Source organism: Vidua macroura, chromosome 9 (assembly GCF_024509145.1).
Source record: "Vidua macroura isolate BioBank_ID:100142 chromosome 9, ASM2450914v1, whole genome shotgun sequence".
Lineage (NCBI taxonomy): Eukaryota > Metazoa > Chordata > Aves > Passeriformes > Viduidae > Vidua > Vidua macroura.
The window spans coordinates 19,706,306-19,721,196 of NC_071579.1; the positions used below are offsets into that span (position 1 = coordinate 19,706,306).

The window sequence follows — 14,891 nt, forward strand, 5'->3', positions numbered from 1 at the left end:
AATTTTTAAAGAATGAGAAAATATTATCAGTTCTGCAAGTGATTAAGTCTAGCCCAAAAAGAACATGTAAGGCAAATGCTTTGGAAAGCCTGCCTTTTTGTATAAATGACAGATCAAAGTGTTATTAGTAAAATTATATAATCCTGTTAAACTGGATCCTGGAAAAGGAGTACTGAAAGGCAATTTAGATTCTACCTCTTCCTTAAACCACCAGGTTTTATTTATTTTAACTTGCAGGTCCTTGCAAAACTCTCACTGGCATGTACATTATTTTCTTTCCACTGAAATCACAAGACAGGACAATCAGGTTTGTTATCACAAACCCCTCAAATATAACACACACATGCACACATTTTTCTTGGGCTGTGGAATGGCAGTCTTCTGCTTTTCACACAAACTTTATAAGGATAGAAAAATTCTCACAAATTTATCTTCTGTTCTTTGCTGAAGACTTAAAAAAAAAGAGAAAAAAAAAACAAAAAAAACACCACCTCATGCACAGATGGATGGAGATTTCTTACATGTTCTGCACTCTGTACTGTCACCACAGGACCACCTGCAGTCCTGCACTGTCCAGATAGGTGTTCTCAAAAACACCTGGATAAGCTGTTTGCCCAAGGACTATGTGCTGGAGATAAGAGGTAATTAGCAAATGAAACTATTCCTAGCACTCCTCCTTCAACATTAAGTGCAGAACTGCAGCAGCAAGCTGGCACCTGGTACAGGGAAATGCTAGATGTGATCATTTCAATTTACACATTCAGCACTACATCCCATATGCTTGTCAATGTGAAAGTGTCAGTGATAACAGAGATACCCTAAGAAACTGCTCTGTTGAAATGCTGACATGAAGTTTTTATGTATGAAACAGACCCTCTACTCTGGACCATCTGTAACTTCTTCCTTTTCTCATGGGGCATGTGTTGGCCATAAAATCTTTCCATTAAAAAAAACATATAAAAAATTAAGCTTAACTTCAAAGGGAAAATTACAAGCCCTTAAACATCTATAAACCAAATTTATATAAAAAAGTATTTTTCATATAAACACACTACTTGCTCAGCAAGAATAAAAAAAAAATTGCTGAGCAGAGAAAGTTTGTTGCAATTAGATATAGCAAAATTTATAGCTGTGCTGCAAAATTAGAGGAAAGTATCTGACACTCTGACTTGTACCAATATATAAAAGTAAACAAACTGGCAAATTATGACTGGTTTTGTCTCTTGACTCTTTAGTATGTTTTTCCACGCCTGTGCTCTGTACACATCTTAAACTCACAGGTGTTTTTTTCCAAAATGCTTTCCAGTGATCTCACAACCAGAAATTTCTTAAGTACAACAAAAGTAGGAAGCTTCTTTTGTGTGAGAAGTGATGAGTTTGCTGAATTAGGTGACCAACCAAGGCTAAGGAAGACAATGCAGAGAAGCAGAATGATTTCCTCTGCACAGCTGAGGTCTGTGGAGTGGTGTTGATCATCAGAAAAGGATGATGGAGAGGGTGGAGGGAGGGAACAGGATGGCAAAATTTACATGGCAGCAGTATTATTTACTGTACTCCTTAAATGATCTGAAATGCATTGAGAAGTGAGAGGTGGAGAAATACGTTCTGTGATAATGTCTTTGATAAGTGAAGTTGACAAAAGACAAGGAGATTCATGGCCACTATAATGCACTCCAAAACTCAAAATTAAAATTTAAATACTTTTTTTTAAATCCTAAGCAATGAGTCAAGAAATATCTACTGGTACTCAGTGACAGTGGATAATTAAGAAATGTACACTCTAAGCAGGCTACTTTGTGCATTTAAGTATTTTGGCATCTTCCTCTGAGGTTTTCAGTACTGACTACCAGTGAAAGAAAAAAATCTGAAGGACTGAGATATAATGAGGCAATTTCTGTTCCAGTAAAAGTACATGCACTCTTAAAATCCCTAAAGTAGTCTTGAAAGAGCTAGTTTATCTGAGAAATGAACCCTTTCAAAAAATCTTGTTTCCCTCCTCAGGACAGAAATCAGATGCAACTCTGGATCGACCCACCACACCCATATAAATACACATAGGCTTGTCTTCATATTTGCACTGGTAAACCCTTGCAGTCAATTTGGGATACCCTTCACCATCTTCATAACTAAATCAAGGAGAATCAGGCTCTAGATACTCTGACTTTAAATGACAGGGTCCCTCAAAGGAACATTAATCAGGTTAAGTGTCAGACTGGCACTGTATTCCAACAAAGAATGGCACGCTCTAGACCAGTTTTCTGTCTTGAAAAGAAAATGCCCATTCAACTGGCACAATGGTTTCCCAAGCTTCAGTGGATGCACAGATCTCACTGGTTTTTCATCTGTTTAAGGGTGAAGCACTCTGACAGCCCCACCATGACCTACACCTCTCCCAGTTGTCAAATGCCCGGGTGACATGGGTCAGGGAAGAGGCTGGGGGCAAGTTCTTCCCAGAAGCAAAAAGGCTGTCTCCTGCCAGCCCGGCCTCCTGTATCACAGGGGTGCCAGAGAGACCACGGGGGAGCTGATGGGGTGACAGAGCAGGAGTCAGCACTTCCTCCCACCACCAGATGGAAATGCTGCAGCTCAGTGTCCCGAGGCTGACCCGTGTCACAGCCGTGTGCACGGAGGCTCTGTGATGTCAGCTCCCGAGGCAGGAATGTCCCCTGCGGCAGGAATGTCCCCTGCGGCAGGAATGTCCCCTCCGTCCCCCTGCCCAGCTGCACAGAGGGCACCTGCAGCCTCGCCCTTGACAGGCTTTCCAAGGCACACTGCCTACTGCAAACATCTTCTAATAATTAAATCTTGAATATTTTCACTTTGGAAAGCAAACACCAGACACAGAGAAGCTGTACACATCTCCCCATGCTCCAGAGACTTTCCTAAATAACTTGTCAGCAGTACTAATTGAAAGCGTGTAACATTAATATGTTAACAGCAGATACATGATCAAAAATACAAATTTTCCATAAAAAACTGGAATTTGTCAAGAGAAAGAGATGCATTTATTATTGTCCAATTTTATTGTTTTAAGCATGTATTTGGGATCTAATTTAGAAATTGCTGTAATACATTTTAGCATATGCTTTATGAGTGGGTTTTTTTCCTCCCTTTAAGCAGCATCAAAGCCTTCCATTAACCTCATCAGAGGCACTCCAAGTTCTGACCTCCTAAACACAACAAACACAGAAAACAACTTCAGTGCTTCTCCTAAAGTATCTGACTGTAAGGTCTAGGTGTATATTGAAGTGACATGGGTAAAGCTGACAGCTCTAAAAACAGACTTAATAGTTTAGGTTGCAGACATGCTATTGTGTTGTCAGCAGAATAAGCACTCTTGTAACCTTCAATACTTTGGTTGAGGAAATTTAAAAAAGTTGAGCTTGAAAAATGGAGGGAAATCAAAATTAAGCATTCTAAATCAAGGGAAGTTAGTCTACTATAATCAAGAGGAAACACCTAGTTAGGCTGTAGATCTAATTTAGGAGGCATGACTTTATAAATGCTCAAAGAATAAAAAGGAAATTTTAATTGAGCATATATGTTCACAGTGTCAAAATATATCTCCCTAGATCTGTATCTATATCTCTATCTATCTATAGATGCCTAAAACTACCCAGGTTTAAGCTCTAACTATGCAGCCAATTTGTTGAAAAATTATTCCCAATGAAGGATATATATGTGTGTGGGCATTAAAACAGGAATTGATTCCAGAGGCTTTTATTCCAATACCTCCTTCTCTTTTAATTCCCTCAGGTTATCTTAAGAATGTAGCATAATTGAGAACTATTTTCATGGAACAGTAATTCTAAATAAGTGGGATGTTGGAAATATATTGTGTGTCTGAAAATGATTTTATGTCTAAAACATGAAATATCATGCAATGAAGATAGTATCTTTTGCGCATTTAAATGCTTAACTGGCATAAATAAATATGTATTAAAAAGTCCTTCTAAGAACAAAACTTTTAGTTAACAAGCTTCTAGAAATATCCACGTCATGCAGGCCAAACCAAAGTATCACAAAAATATGCATTGTCTTTTTCCTGATAGAGATATTGCTAATACTCCAGAGAATTGTTGTGAACAGTTAACTAACACCACCCTATCACGATATAAACAAGTTACCAAAAATTTTCAAGATCTTTAGTAATGAGATTCCCTTGTGTTATTTCTTGGTAGTGTCAGTGGTAACAATTCACTGGCCCTTATCAGACAAGACTTCCCATTTTCTATCATTCCATTTTTACCTGCCTAATCAGTTGAACAAAAGTACTTTATGTAAAATGATTCCTTTAGTTGCCTTAGCTACAAATCCCTGCAGTATTGTATAATTGAAATCTATTCACGTAAGTTAGGAATAATTAGGCCCCAAAATTAAGCCAAACACAAAGTTAATTCAAATAGTCACCTACTGTCATTTAAATGGTTACAGAGTTTTATTGTTGCTTAACATCCTTGAATGCTTCTAAATGCACTTTTTTTTACCTCTGTTACAACGTTATCCCTTACTCCAGATGGAAAGAGGATCAAGGGAATGAATTTTGGTTATTTCATAATCATTCATACTTTGACCAAAGAATTTCTTTACTAGTTTTTTTCCCAGTTATTGTCACTATTTTATTTTTAATCAGCCATATAAAAAAGGGAATAAAAAGAATCAAACTAGATGAGGCTCTGAAGTAAATAAATTCAGAATCACTGAGTCTGTTACAAATAACATTAATATGATGATGAATTTTTATCAGCAAATATTCAGAAAGTCTCTCTTCAGTCTTCAAAAAATCTTTTGTAAAAAGAAGGCAACATAGAAATACAGTTAAAATGGATCCGCGACAAATCTAAGAGCCAGAAAATAATGCATCAAAGAGATAAGACTAAATATCATATCAGGAATTGTTCTCAGGACTGAGTCAGTACTCTGTTGATTTATCAATGTGAAATTTGAAATAATTTGTACAGCAAAATAATTGTTATATTGTTACATAAAAAGCATAAAGTAATTGCTACACTATTAGATTACTTTGTCACTGGTAAAGGAAAGACTGCTGGTTAGATGTATTTCTGACTGTTTTTCTGTCAGCACTCAGTTTACACTGCAAACAAAACACGGCATCACAAATCCTTCAAGACAGTTTACATATGGATGAGTTCCAGCCTTTTTGTATTGTGAATTTTTAAAAACGTACAGATGCTTTTTATATCTAGGAAGATCTAAATACACATATAGATCTACAGACTAGCAAAAAGATAGAGAAGATTACTGAGCAGGATTTGAATTGAAGGCCTAAGCCAAGCAGTTTATGCATGATATAGTATGCTGATAGATTTTTTTTTTCCCCAGCTGGTGCATTAATACATGAAGTGATGTTTTGTGGACCCCATCCATCTTTATGGGTAATAATCCACATCACAAACCACCCGTTTGCCCTCTAGTACTTTCCATGCTTCACTCTTCACGCATGCCAGTTTCATCTGTTGCAAATTAAATGATGCAAAAGCATAAGCAACAAACTGTTCAGTTTTGTTTACTAAAAGCATATTTATCTTAAGCCACTAAAAAGCATGATCAGTGCTCGGCTAGAACACAGACTTTTCCAATAGACTTTCAATGGCAAATGTTACAATGTTGCAGAATAAGTAGGCACTTAATTCTAGTAACATTTGCAATTAGAGGCAATTCACAAGCCTGAGCGAAATGAACCAGGGTAGCTCAGTGGGAGAAATACAGTGGAAGGCAGATCTAATCACAGGCACAGGATCAGCGGCAAACAGGAAAATCTGAGTGAAGCTCATTCAAAAGATGGTTAAAACAGAAGCGATATGAAACAGCACTGAAGCCTATAAAAGGCAAACATTTCCCATTGCTTTTCCAACTGTTCAGCACATAAGCGAATCTGGTTTCAGTGTCAACTTCCTCTCAGGTTTCCTAAATGAATTACCTAATTCAAGTTTAACAAGAAAATTGCTCCAACAGCACCTTGCATTAATTGTACTTTCTGCTGGAAGAGAACAAAACTACCTAACTCCTGAGAGAGACATCAAAATCCCTGACAAGGGAGAGAACACAAAAGCTAGCTTTCCTTCCATCGCCAAGATCCCTCATAAAACTCGCCGAGTGCTGTATCCAACAACTGAAAGTTATGTGGTCCCCCTGGGTTTCTCACATGTATGGGTTGCTCAGGCAACAGATGAAAAAAAATTCATTTTGCTCCCCCACACATCTCTTATACACCGAGAAAACATCAGGGATTATTATACTAGGATAAATTGAGAAAACAAAAAGAATTAAACATTCCCAACCACCTGGACTGGTGCAAGCTCAGAAGGAACAAGCAGGGAGTCTCCTCTAACACCGGCAACACCCTCAAGTGCACTTCCACAGGTTACCTTAATGTCACTGGGACATGGATGAATTGTCTCCCTGACTGAAAGAAAGAGCCATAAACAGAGCTGACATTCATACAGCTCCATTTCCTTATACTTCAAATGAAAGCAAGGAGGCAGAGATTATAGAAACACACAGAGCTTTAGCACAGCTGGGTTTTGAAAGCCAATAGAGTAGTTTGAGATTCTTTCTGGAACGGCAGAAATTTGGAACACCTTGCGCAAAAGGATTTTTTCAGCTCCTACTATCAAAAAGAACTGCATATTCAATTTACTATACTATGTCTGTGGATTTCAGGTATGATTCATCTACAGAGGCACACATACAAAATATACCCTGTGTTAAAAATGCAAAAAATTTAGCATTCCTGAAAAAAAAAAAATACTTACGACTGGAAAAGCATCCAGTATTCTTGAGTTTCATTTAAAATATCAACCCAAATATAAAAACAAGCAAAACAAAACAAAACAAAAAAAATCAAAAGGAGCAACTGCAAATATTCTTCTACGAAAACAACATTGATGAATAAAGATGACACCAATTAACCACCACAAAAGGTCAGATAATTTTCAAGCGTGTCTTTGCCATTGTTAGGAGCTCCTATACTATTAAATGCCTTTATAATGGGAGTATGGATGGACAAGCCAACAATTTCTCTCTGTGAATAGTTTTATCTCCTCTTCCTCATGTAACACAATCTGGAACACTAGCACAAACATGGAAGTGGGCACATACATATTTTAGAGCCATTTGTGCAAATCATTTTTCTGTAGTGCCTTCATCCTACATATGCTTCCTGCTATCAACACATCCATCCATGCAATGTACAATTAGCACAGACTATGGCTTTCTGTGCCTTTTACTCACAGAGGTAGACCATGACCATCAATGGATTTGCTCACAAATATAAAAACCCATTTTGTGCTTGCAGAACTTGGCAACAAATATTAAACCTAAAATCATTATACTTTATGATAATTTTTATAATCTGATCATAAGGACACTAAATGCAATAAGAAAGCCAGTGCTGAAGCATTCATTGATATCAGATGCTTCAGGCAGTTATACTTACATTTTACACTATGACCTGAAAGTACAATATAAAACACTGTTAAAACTATATAAAAAACCTTGTTACTAAGACAAGCAGCATTCTTCCACTTGACAAAAAACAGAAATGAAAAATAATTAAAGATTTTTAAAATACATCTCAGTAACAAAAAATATATGTTTTTCTATACTTGGTAGTAGAATACTAATAAAACCTATTTGCTTTTTATAACACATGTCCACATTCTGCTACCGTATTCCTGCAAAGGTCCCTTTATCATAATAAACTAACCTAAAATATTCTCAGATTTACATTTAACAAAAGAAAAGCCCCTTAGGCAATGAAGTCGGTGCAGGTCAGCTGAAGGTTAAACAAACCCCCTCACTGCACTGGTCATCAGCACAGCTCACCTCACCCTCTGAGACCCACCAAGGTTACAGCAACTAAAGACAGTCAACTCCAGTAGCAGCTGAGAGGGCTCTAAAAATACAGCATCTGCCCTCAGCACAACACACTGCACTTCTATCATTTTACACATTACAGGGGTTTTTTCTTCTTCTGAACACAGAGCCCAAGAAAATCTCCCCTCATAAAGGACAATGTTTTTCAGTAACTGAGAAGATAGCATATCAAAATAGTAATATTATTACTCGTCTCATAGTAATTATGCATTTATATTCTTTTCTTTGCTTAAATTGTAAGACTCCTACACTAATACTTCCTAGCAAATTTTAATTTAAATGTAAGTACTGTATTTAAAGTGATTCTTCATGCAGCCTTCTACATGGTTCTTCCACATTTTGAAATAATGATGGCATTGCTTTGGTTTCAAAAATGCTATGTTACAGCACAGAATCCTGCAGACCTCAGTACTCTGGGAATATATATAAAAATATATAAACACTGCCAGCATGTTAAAGTACCTCTGGATTTTCTGGGCAGTCTGACAGTCTCTCTTTTTTTGGAAACACAATTGAAAAGCTTAACAGACATTCTTCTTTATGCAGAAGTTTGGTCTTGCTGTTTAGATACATTTTCTCTTTAAAAGATATGTTGGCCCTCCCTCAGAAAAGAAAAGAGAGATGTCCCAGAAAAAGTATGCACTGAAAAATAGCATGATGTTTCAGGACAGAAAACAGGACCCAGAGCAGCAGTTGCTTTCTTCAGAAAAAAATCTGCATAATCTGCATTAACCGATTGAGGAAAAAAAAAAAAAGGTGAAGAATCCTAAACCATATCAGGTATATATGATATAAATAGAGATAGCATTAAGCTTATTAGAGTGATCCTCCAAAGAGTGGCCAGTACCAGTCTGGCTTAGCATGCTGGGTGTACTTATGGATGCTTTGCAACCTCTGTAAACCAAGTGGTTCCTACTAACTGGGGGCCTGACAGAGCCCTCACTGTGAAATTCCATGGCTAGAAATTAAATCAGTGCTCCTCTCTGCTCTGGTGTGATTCCATAATGGATTTCATTCCTCGCAGAACCTAAATCCATTAATTAACAGAAGTTGATTTCCACTCAAGGCCATGGTACAAGTGTGTTATAATTTTTATCCTGGGCAAGGTCCTACTAATACTCCTAGTAAGCATGCAGGAAAGCTGACATGCTTTTACAGTTTGCTCAGTACCTGTGCCATGTACCTTCCACACTCCACGTCTGAGTGGCTTCACAGGAAGCTGAAGAGCTGGAGTAATACACTAAAATAGCAAATATCTTTGTAGTGGACAAAAGTACGTTATCTGTATTTAGCATTTTCTTTAGTAAATGCACTAATATTGAATATGCACTTAAAACTGCTTCCAACTCAGCACTCAGCTCTTTGGCTGGCCTAGCTGGAATTTACAGGAATATATCCTTTTCAGTGTAATGCTCATTAAAACAAACATTCAGAAGCAAAGACAAGCTGGATTTCTTTAAATAACATTAATTCCATTTAGAAAAACAGAATTAAATAGATAATGAAAGCATGATGCTTCTTCCTTTGGACAAAACATAGATAATAATTCATAATAAAATGGATTTAAATTGTATTAAACCTTGGTTAAAATAGAATGTTAGCAAAGAAAATTATTTCAGTGCTTCCAAGGCACTTGTGCTTTTCAAGCAGCAGAAAAGAATAAAAACAAACAGCATCAAAAGCTAGTCAAAAAGGTGGACTTTGTAAGCAAGATAAAGCTTAAAATACTGAAACTTGCACTGTCCAAAAACCAATCTACACCGGAATGTTTAGCTCTGACATCTTTTTTTCATATGCATATTAGTGTATCTGTCTTAACTTGCTTGAAGAGAAACCAATAATACATATAATATGCTTTCTACTCTGCTTTGCTATGGAAACAAGACGTGTGTGATCTCACTCTCTGGCTTTCTGTATTTTCTCAGATAATTTTTAACTTGTTAGATGATTTCACCTAATTAGGAAGGGGAAAAAATAAGGGGGAAAAAAAAGAGATGGTGTCAAAAGTAATTAACTTCCTAGAGTTTGTAGGAAACAGGTAAGTAAAGGTACATGGGACTGAGCAAGAAGCCCCACCTGATGGTGTGGGACAGACATGGGGTGGGACAGAAAAGGACATGGGACACACACGGGCTCCAGCACAGTGCAGAGGGAGCTCTGCTCTGCCCCAAGTCCCCAGGCCAGGCCTCCCATGGGCACCTGCCCAAGGCTGAGCCAAACTGCTTCCCAAGGCAGCCCCTTCATTCTGCCTTTGCAATAGAACCGTCATTTGAAAGACATGCCTATATGAAACGTGCTAGAAAAAAGGACAGAAAAATAACTTTCAGAAATAAGATTAATAATACTCCAGCTCATGACTTGAGCTTTTCATTCCTCTTTCCAGCCCTTTGTCTCTTCCTCATTTAGGGCTGCAATGCTTGCTGTTGATGGCAGTAACAACAAACACAACAATATTGACTTCTTGTTGATCAGACGTACCAGCAGTGTATAATAACTCAGTGTGGTTTTCCTGTCCAGCTGTCGGCACTTGTCTGTTCCAGGTGCATTTTACCTGAAGGAATGGATTGTTTCAAAAGCAGTCCCATCTGACTGCATAGCCAGGGAAAAAAAAAAAAAAAAGCAAAACCAAGACCTTCTTATCTGAAGATATGATTCCTGTTTGGATAGGCAACACTAAAAGAAAATTACAGCCTTCGTATAACTGTGCCTGCTTGCTAATTCCCTGGTGAGGTAAAGTTAAGGCTGTGAGAGTTATAAAGCCTTTTCTTGATTGGAAAATGTTTCATTAGATGAATAAATGAATCACTTGTCCACACCCAGGATCATTTCCCCCTCTTCCTCTCCATTAAACTGTACAGAAACATTAAAATGAAACAGCAGGGAATTCAGCCAGGTTTTATCTCTCCCACTAACTGCAACAACCCTCAAATACACATCAGATTTCTATAAAAAAAACTATGTTCCAAGCAAGAGAATTAAAGATTTTCTTATTTCTAGCAAAAGTCAGATGCTCTTATTTTAACCTTTGTTCATGTTCATACTTCCAGGCATGAAGTGCTACTAAAGCATGTTATACTTGGCATCTCTTATTACTGAAGCAGAAGGCAATGTAATTTTGTGAGAAAGTGTAATAATGCAGTATTCATTTTTCTTCTGTGGCTGGAAGCCAACTCTATATTAATATTCATTTCCAGTATACAGAGCCACAGTATTTCATTTATTTTAAGAATTTACAATTAATTTGGTATGATTCTGTTATCTGCTCCCAATTTCCTTCCCTGTTTCTTTTAGCTGAAAAAGCAGCTCTTGTATAGACTTTAAAAAAGTAAATTCACAACTGAAGCATCAAAAGATTGCTACTGGCTACTAAAAGCAAGAAAAACAGGGACAGAACAAAATGAACTTGAAATATTACAGATGACAATGAAAATTAACTTTCTGCAAATGGCAAAAATTCAATCTGCAGAAGTTCTCAGTTGACTTTTTCCTTTCCAAACTCAGCAGATAAAACACACTTTACAGCCTGCTCCTTGCAAATGTAACCAAACCACAGAAAGTTGTTCGTCTGTTTTTCCTTTCTACTTTCAAATGTTTTCAACCATCACACAGCATTAAACTGCAACCACCTGAACTTCTGTAAAATGCATTAAGTAGAGAGATCTGAAACAATTGCAATAATATTTTTTTTTAAAACCTTAGTGTTTTAAAACTTCAGAAAAAACCCATAAACAGATGTCTCAACTTCCTACACCTTAGGTTTCACCTAGTGCAACCACTTTTGCAATGTAAGTGCATTTATAATTAGCACCAGTTATTACCAAACCAGCCAGTCATAAAGTTTATAACTCCAATCTCCTAATTCACATTTACCTTTCTTACCCATGAAGGAGGCTGGGAAGCATTTTATCTTCCAGCTGTTTGTACTTACTGTCCTGTACAAGTACGATTGCAGCCAAGTCCCCAGCCCGGACAGACACCGCGAGGGCAGCGAGCACAGCAGCTCCCAGATCAGGAGTCCCACCAAGCATGAAACCATCTCAGATCTGCTCTGGGAAATGCCAGTTTTCTACTCCATCCTGGCAACATTTAAGAAGGAGGGGAGGGATGGGAAACTGACTGTGGAAGCTACTGAAGTGAAATGAGACTTCCCCAAGCTCAGAAGCAGCCATGAGGACTCCGAGGACGCGCTCCCTGAGATGTGTACGTTCACACATGCAGATGAACAACCCATCTCAGCAAAGCTCGTCTGCCAGCACGGCCCGAGCTGTGCAAGGCTAGAAAGAAAGCTTAGGAAATGACGCAGTGAGCGTGGAAGGCTGCAGAAAATATTTGAATTTTTAGGGACTTTTTATTTATATAATAGTTCCTTTTTACTTACACAAATTTAGGAAGAAAGAGAGGGGGAGGCAGGGTAGCTTTCCAGAAGTATTTCTGAAAATCTGGCCTTAAAATTCAGGGAATTTTGACAGAGTAACGTGCATATCTGCTTTAAAAACTGGTGAGATCATGACAAAGGTGCAGCAAGGAAGTCTGTATATTATACATCAATTACTGAATAATGTGAGATGGGATGGAGATGCTATTTGATTACTAAACCAATCTTTTCACCTGCAATCTAGTCAATCAAAATGCTTACACCCAAAACCAGCCTCAAGTTCTATATGAATATTTGCAATTAGGAATTCATAAGTCATGTTTTTCTTTTCATTCATTTGTGTTCCTCTGTTTATTAAAAGGGCCACATGAACAGCTGTGGAGACAGACTAACTGGATGAAGCATAGTTTACGAAAAAGAAAAACAGATAAAGAATAAATAATGCAACTTCTTTAAAAAATCCTTTTCCTTCCTCATCTCTTTAATTTAACAGCTATTTTAAACACATTTGATAGCAGTGAAGTATTTTTTCCTTTTTCTAAAAAGAGCAAAAATATTTTCAAGTAGATGCTATTTTTGTATGAACTTTTGAGTTTTATTTCCTGAGATTTAACTTGCATAGCACTAATCTTAATGAAGTGTTTGCCATTTCATTTTCAGTGAGCGAAATTAGAAAGGTAAAACGGGTATTTCATTTACTTGTCTTATATCACATTTAACATATCCAGACATTTCTTCTAAATGGTTGCGCAATGAGAACAGAAAAGAAAGAATATACAGGAAGTATCCAAAAATAAGGCACCTACCAATCAAGGCTATTAATACTTCACCTGCCTGAACATTGCATTTCAATTTCAACATATGACACTATCAAACCTAAAAAACCCTATTTTCTTCTTTTCTTCATTTAAAAAGGGACAATTTGAGTCTTATAAATTAAACCTAGAATATGCTACATTTAGTTTGTCATCCTCAAACTTCAAATTACCTAACAGAAATTAATTGTACAGTCCATTTAACTCATCTGAAAACCCAAGTAAAAAATAAACTAAAGCTTACCTTCAGTACACTGCAGGAAGCTGATAATGAGCAGAAACCAAAAACTTCGCATTCTGCAGCCAGAAGACACCATTATTGATCCCTGTAAGAATTTTCTTTGTATTCCTTAATGAATCCAGTTATAAAAGCCCAGCATCATCGAAACCAGTGGTCTGCATTATTCATCTTCATACCTGGAGTAGCAGAGGATTTGGAAGAAAAGGAGAAAAAAAATCTATCAGTACCTGAACACCAATAATTTGGAATACCAAATTTTACTTCACACAAAGATGGAAATTTTTAGTAAAAACTGAGAGTATGCCTGCACTGTAGCTGGGAATTTGGCAGGGTTCTGGGATGTAATCTCTCAAGGTCAGTCATCACTAAGCACAATGCCAAATAATGATACGTGTTAAAAGTTGGAAGCATGAGTGTTACTGATGTATTTGCAGTAAGACACATGAAAAAAAACACAACAGGAGAACATTTGCACTGAATATAAGAAACTGGACCTGCAGAGGAGTTGGCTAAGCTTTTCTGACTCCAAAAATCTGATACAACCTGCATTTCTCTACCTCAAAGAACCACAGTAAAATTAAATCTGGGACACCATATATTATAATATATATATATATATGTATTACATATTATATAGATATTTCTTGGGGATTTGAAACAGGGAGTGGCTGAGAACAACACAGCAACTCCTCTCAGCAGGAAGGCTGAGCAGGTCTGCTCCCTGCCATGGTTCTGGCATTCCCATCGTGCTGGACAAAGATTGCTCTCCTTGGATGAGAGAGGCAGTAACAATTGCTTTGCTGACAAAATACCCTGTTTGGTGAGGCAGCCTCTTCATATGACTGTTAGCACAGTTAGCTGTATTTCTACACAATAAACATCTTCAGAGAAAAGGGAATAAACAACGGATGAGACCTTCTTCTGTCCTTAGCCTTAGACAAGATTTGTCTCCTACTGAGAAATACGAACTGCACCGCTCCTGTGAACGATGTACCAAAGGAAGAATTCTTCAAGCTATCATTTGCATTTGAAAAAATATAATTACAGTGATAGAGTGCAGTAGCTGTGGTAGAAGATTTGACAGCAGAGTGCTCCCTTTTGCTAATGACTCTATTCTCTCACCAGCCAGCTGAGTAACTACACACATCCTCTTCCATATCTCACTGTGTGAAGTTAGGTCATGCTTCAGCCCTGACTACTAGAGTTTGGGAAGCTAGAGAAAAATTAACATCCATAGAAGAACAGATTATTTCTAAGCAGAAAGCTGGCTCTACATATTACAGATATGTGAAACGACTCTGGAGAACACTGAACACTGCAGCAACCATGGATGCAAAGGGCTGAGCCCGGTGTCACACTGGCTTGGTTTTTCCAGGACGACCGAACAGGACTGTGTGGACGTATTGGTGAGATATCTGAAATTAATGTTACTTTAAAACCATGTAACAATGACTGTGTAAAAATGTAAGTGGCAGGATCCAAGGGCCACTTATGATTCTTATGAGTACTAGAACATGTTAAGGGCTTTAAAAATACATTTACCCTTTTGGCAAGGAGAAGT

At 37.4% G+C, this 14,891-nt stretch overlaps 1 protein-coding gene across 6 annotated transcripts in view; it reads right to left on the reverse strand.

Moving 5' to 3' along the window:
- The window catches only part of ADGRL2 (adhesion G protein-coupled receptor L2), a 155,733-nt gene that overhangs the window by 110,344 nt on the left and 30,498 nt on the right, over positions 1-14,891 (reverse strand). For all 6 annotated transcript variants that reach the window (XM_053984946.1, XM_053984944.1, XM_053984945.1 and 3 more), the window contains exon 2: positions 13,334-13,506. In XM_053984946.1, the coding sequence (XP_053840921.1) occupies positions 13,334-13,406 (73 nt within the window). In that variant the 5' untranslated portion in view covers positions 13,407-13,506. The remainder of the gene's footprint in view (positions 1-13,333; positions 13,507-14,891) is intronic.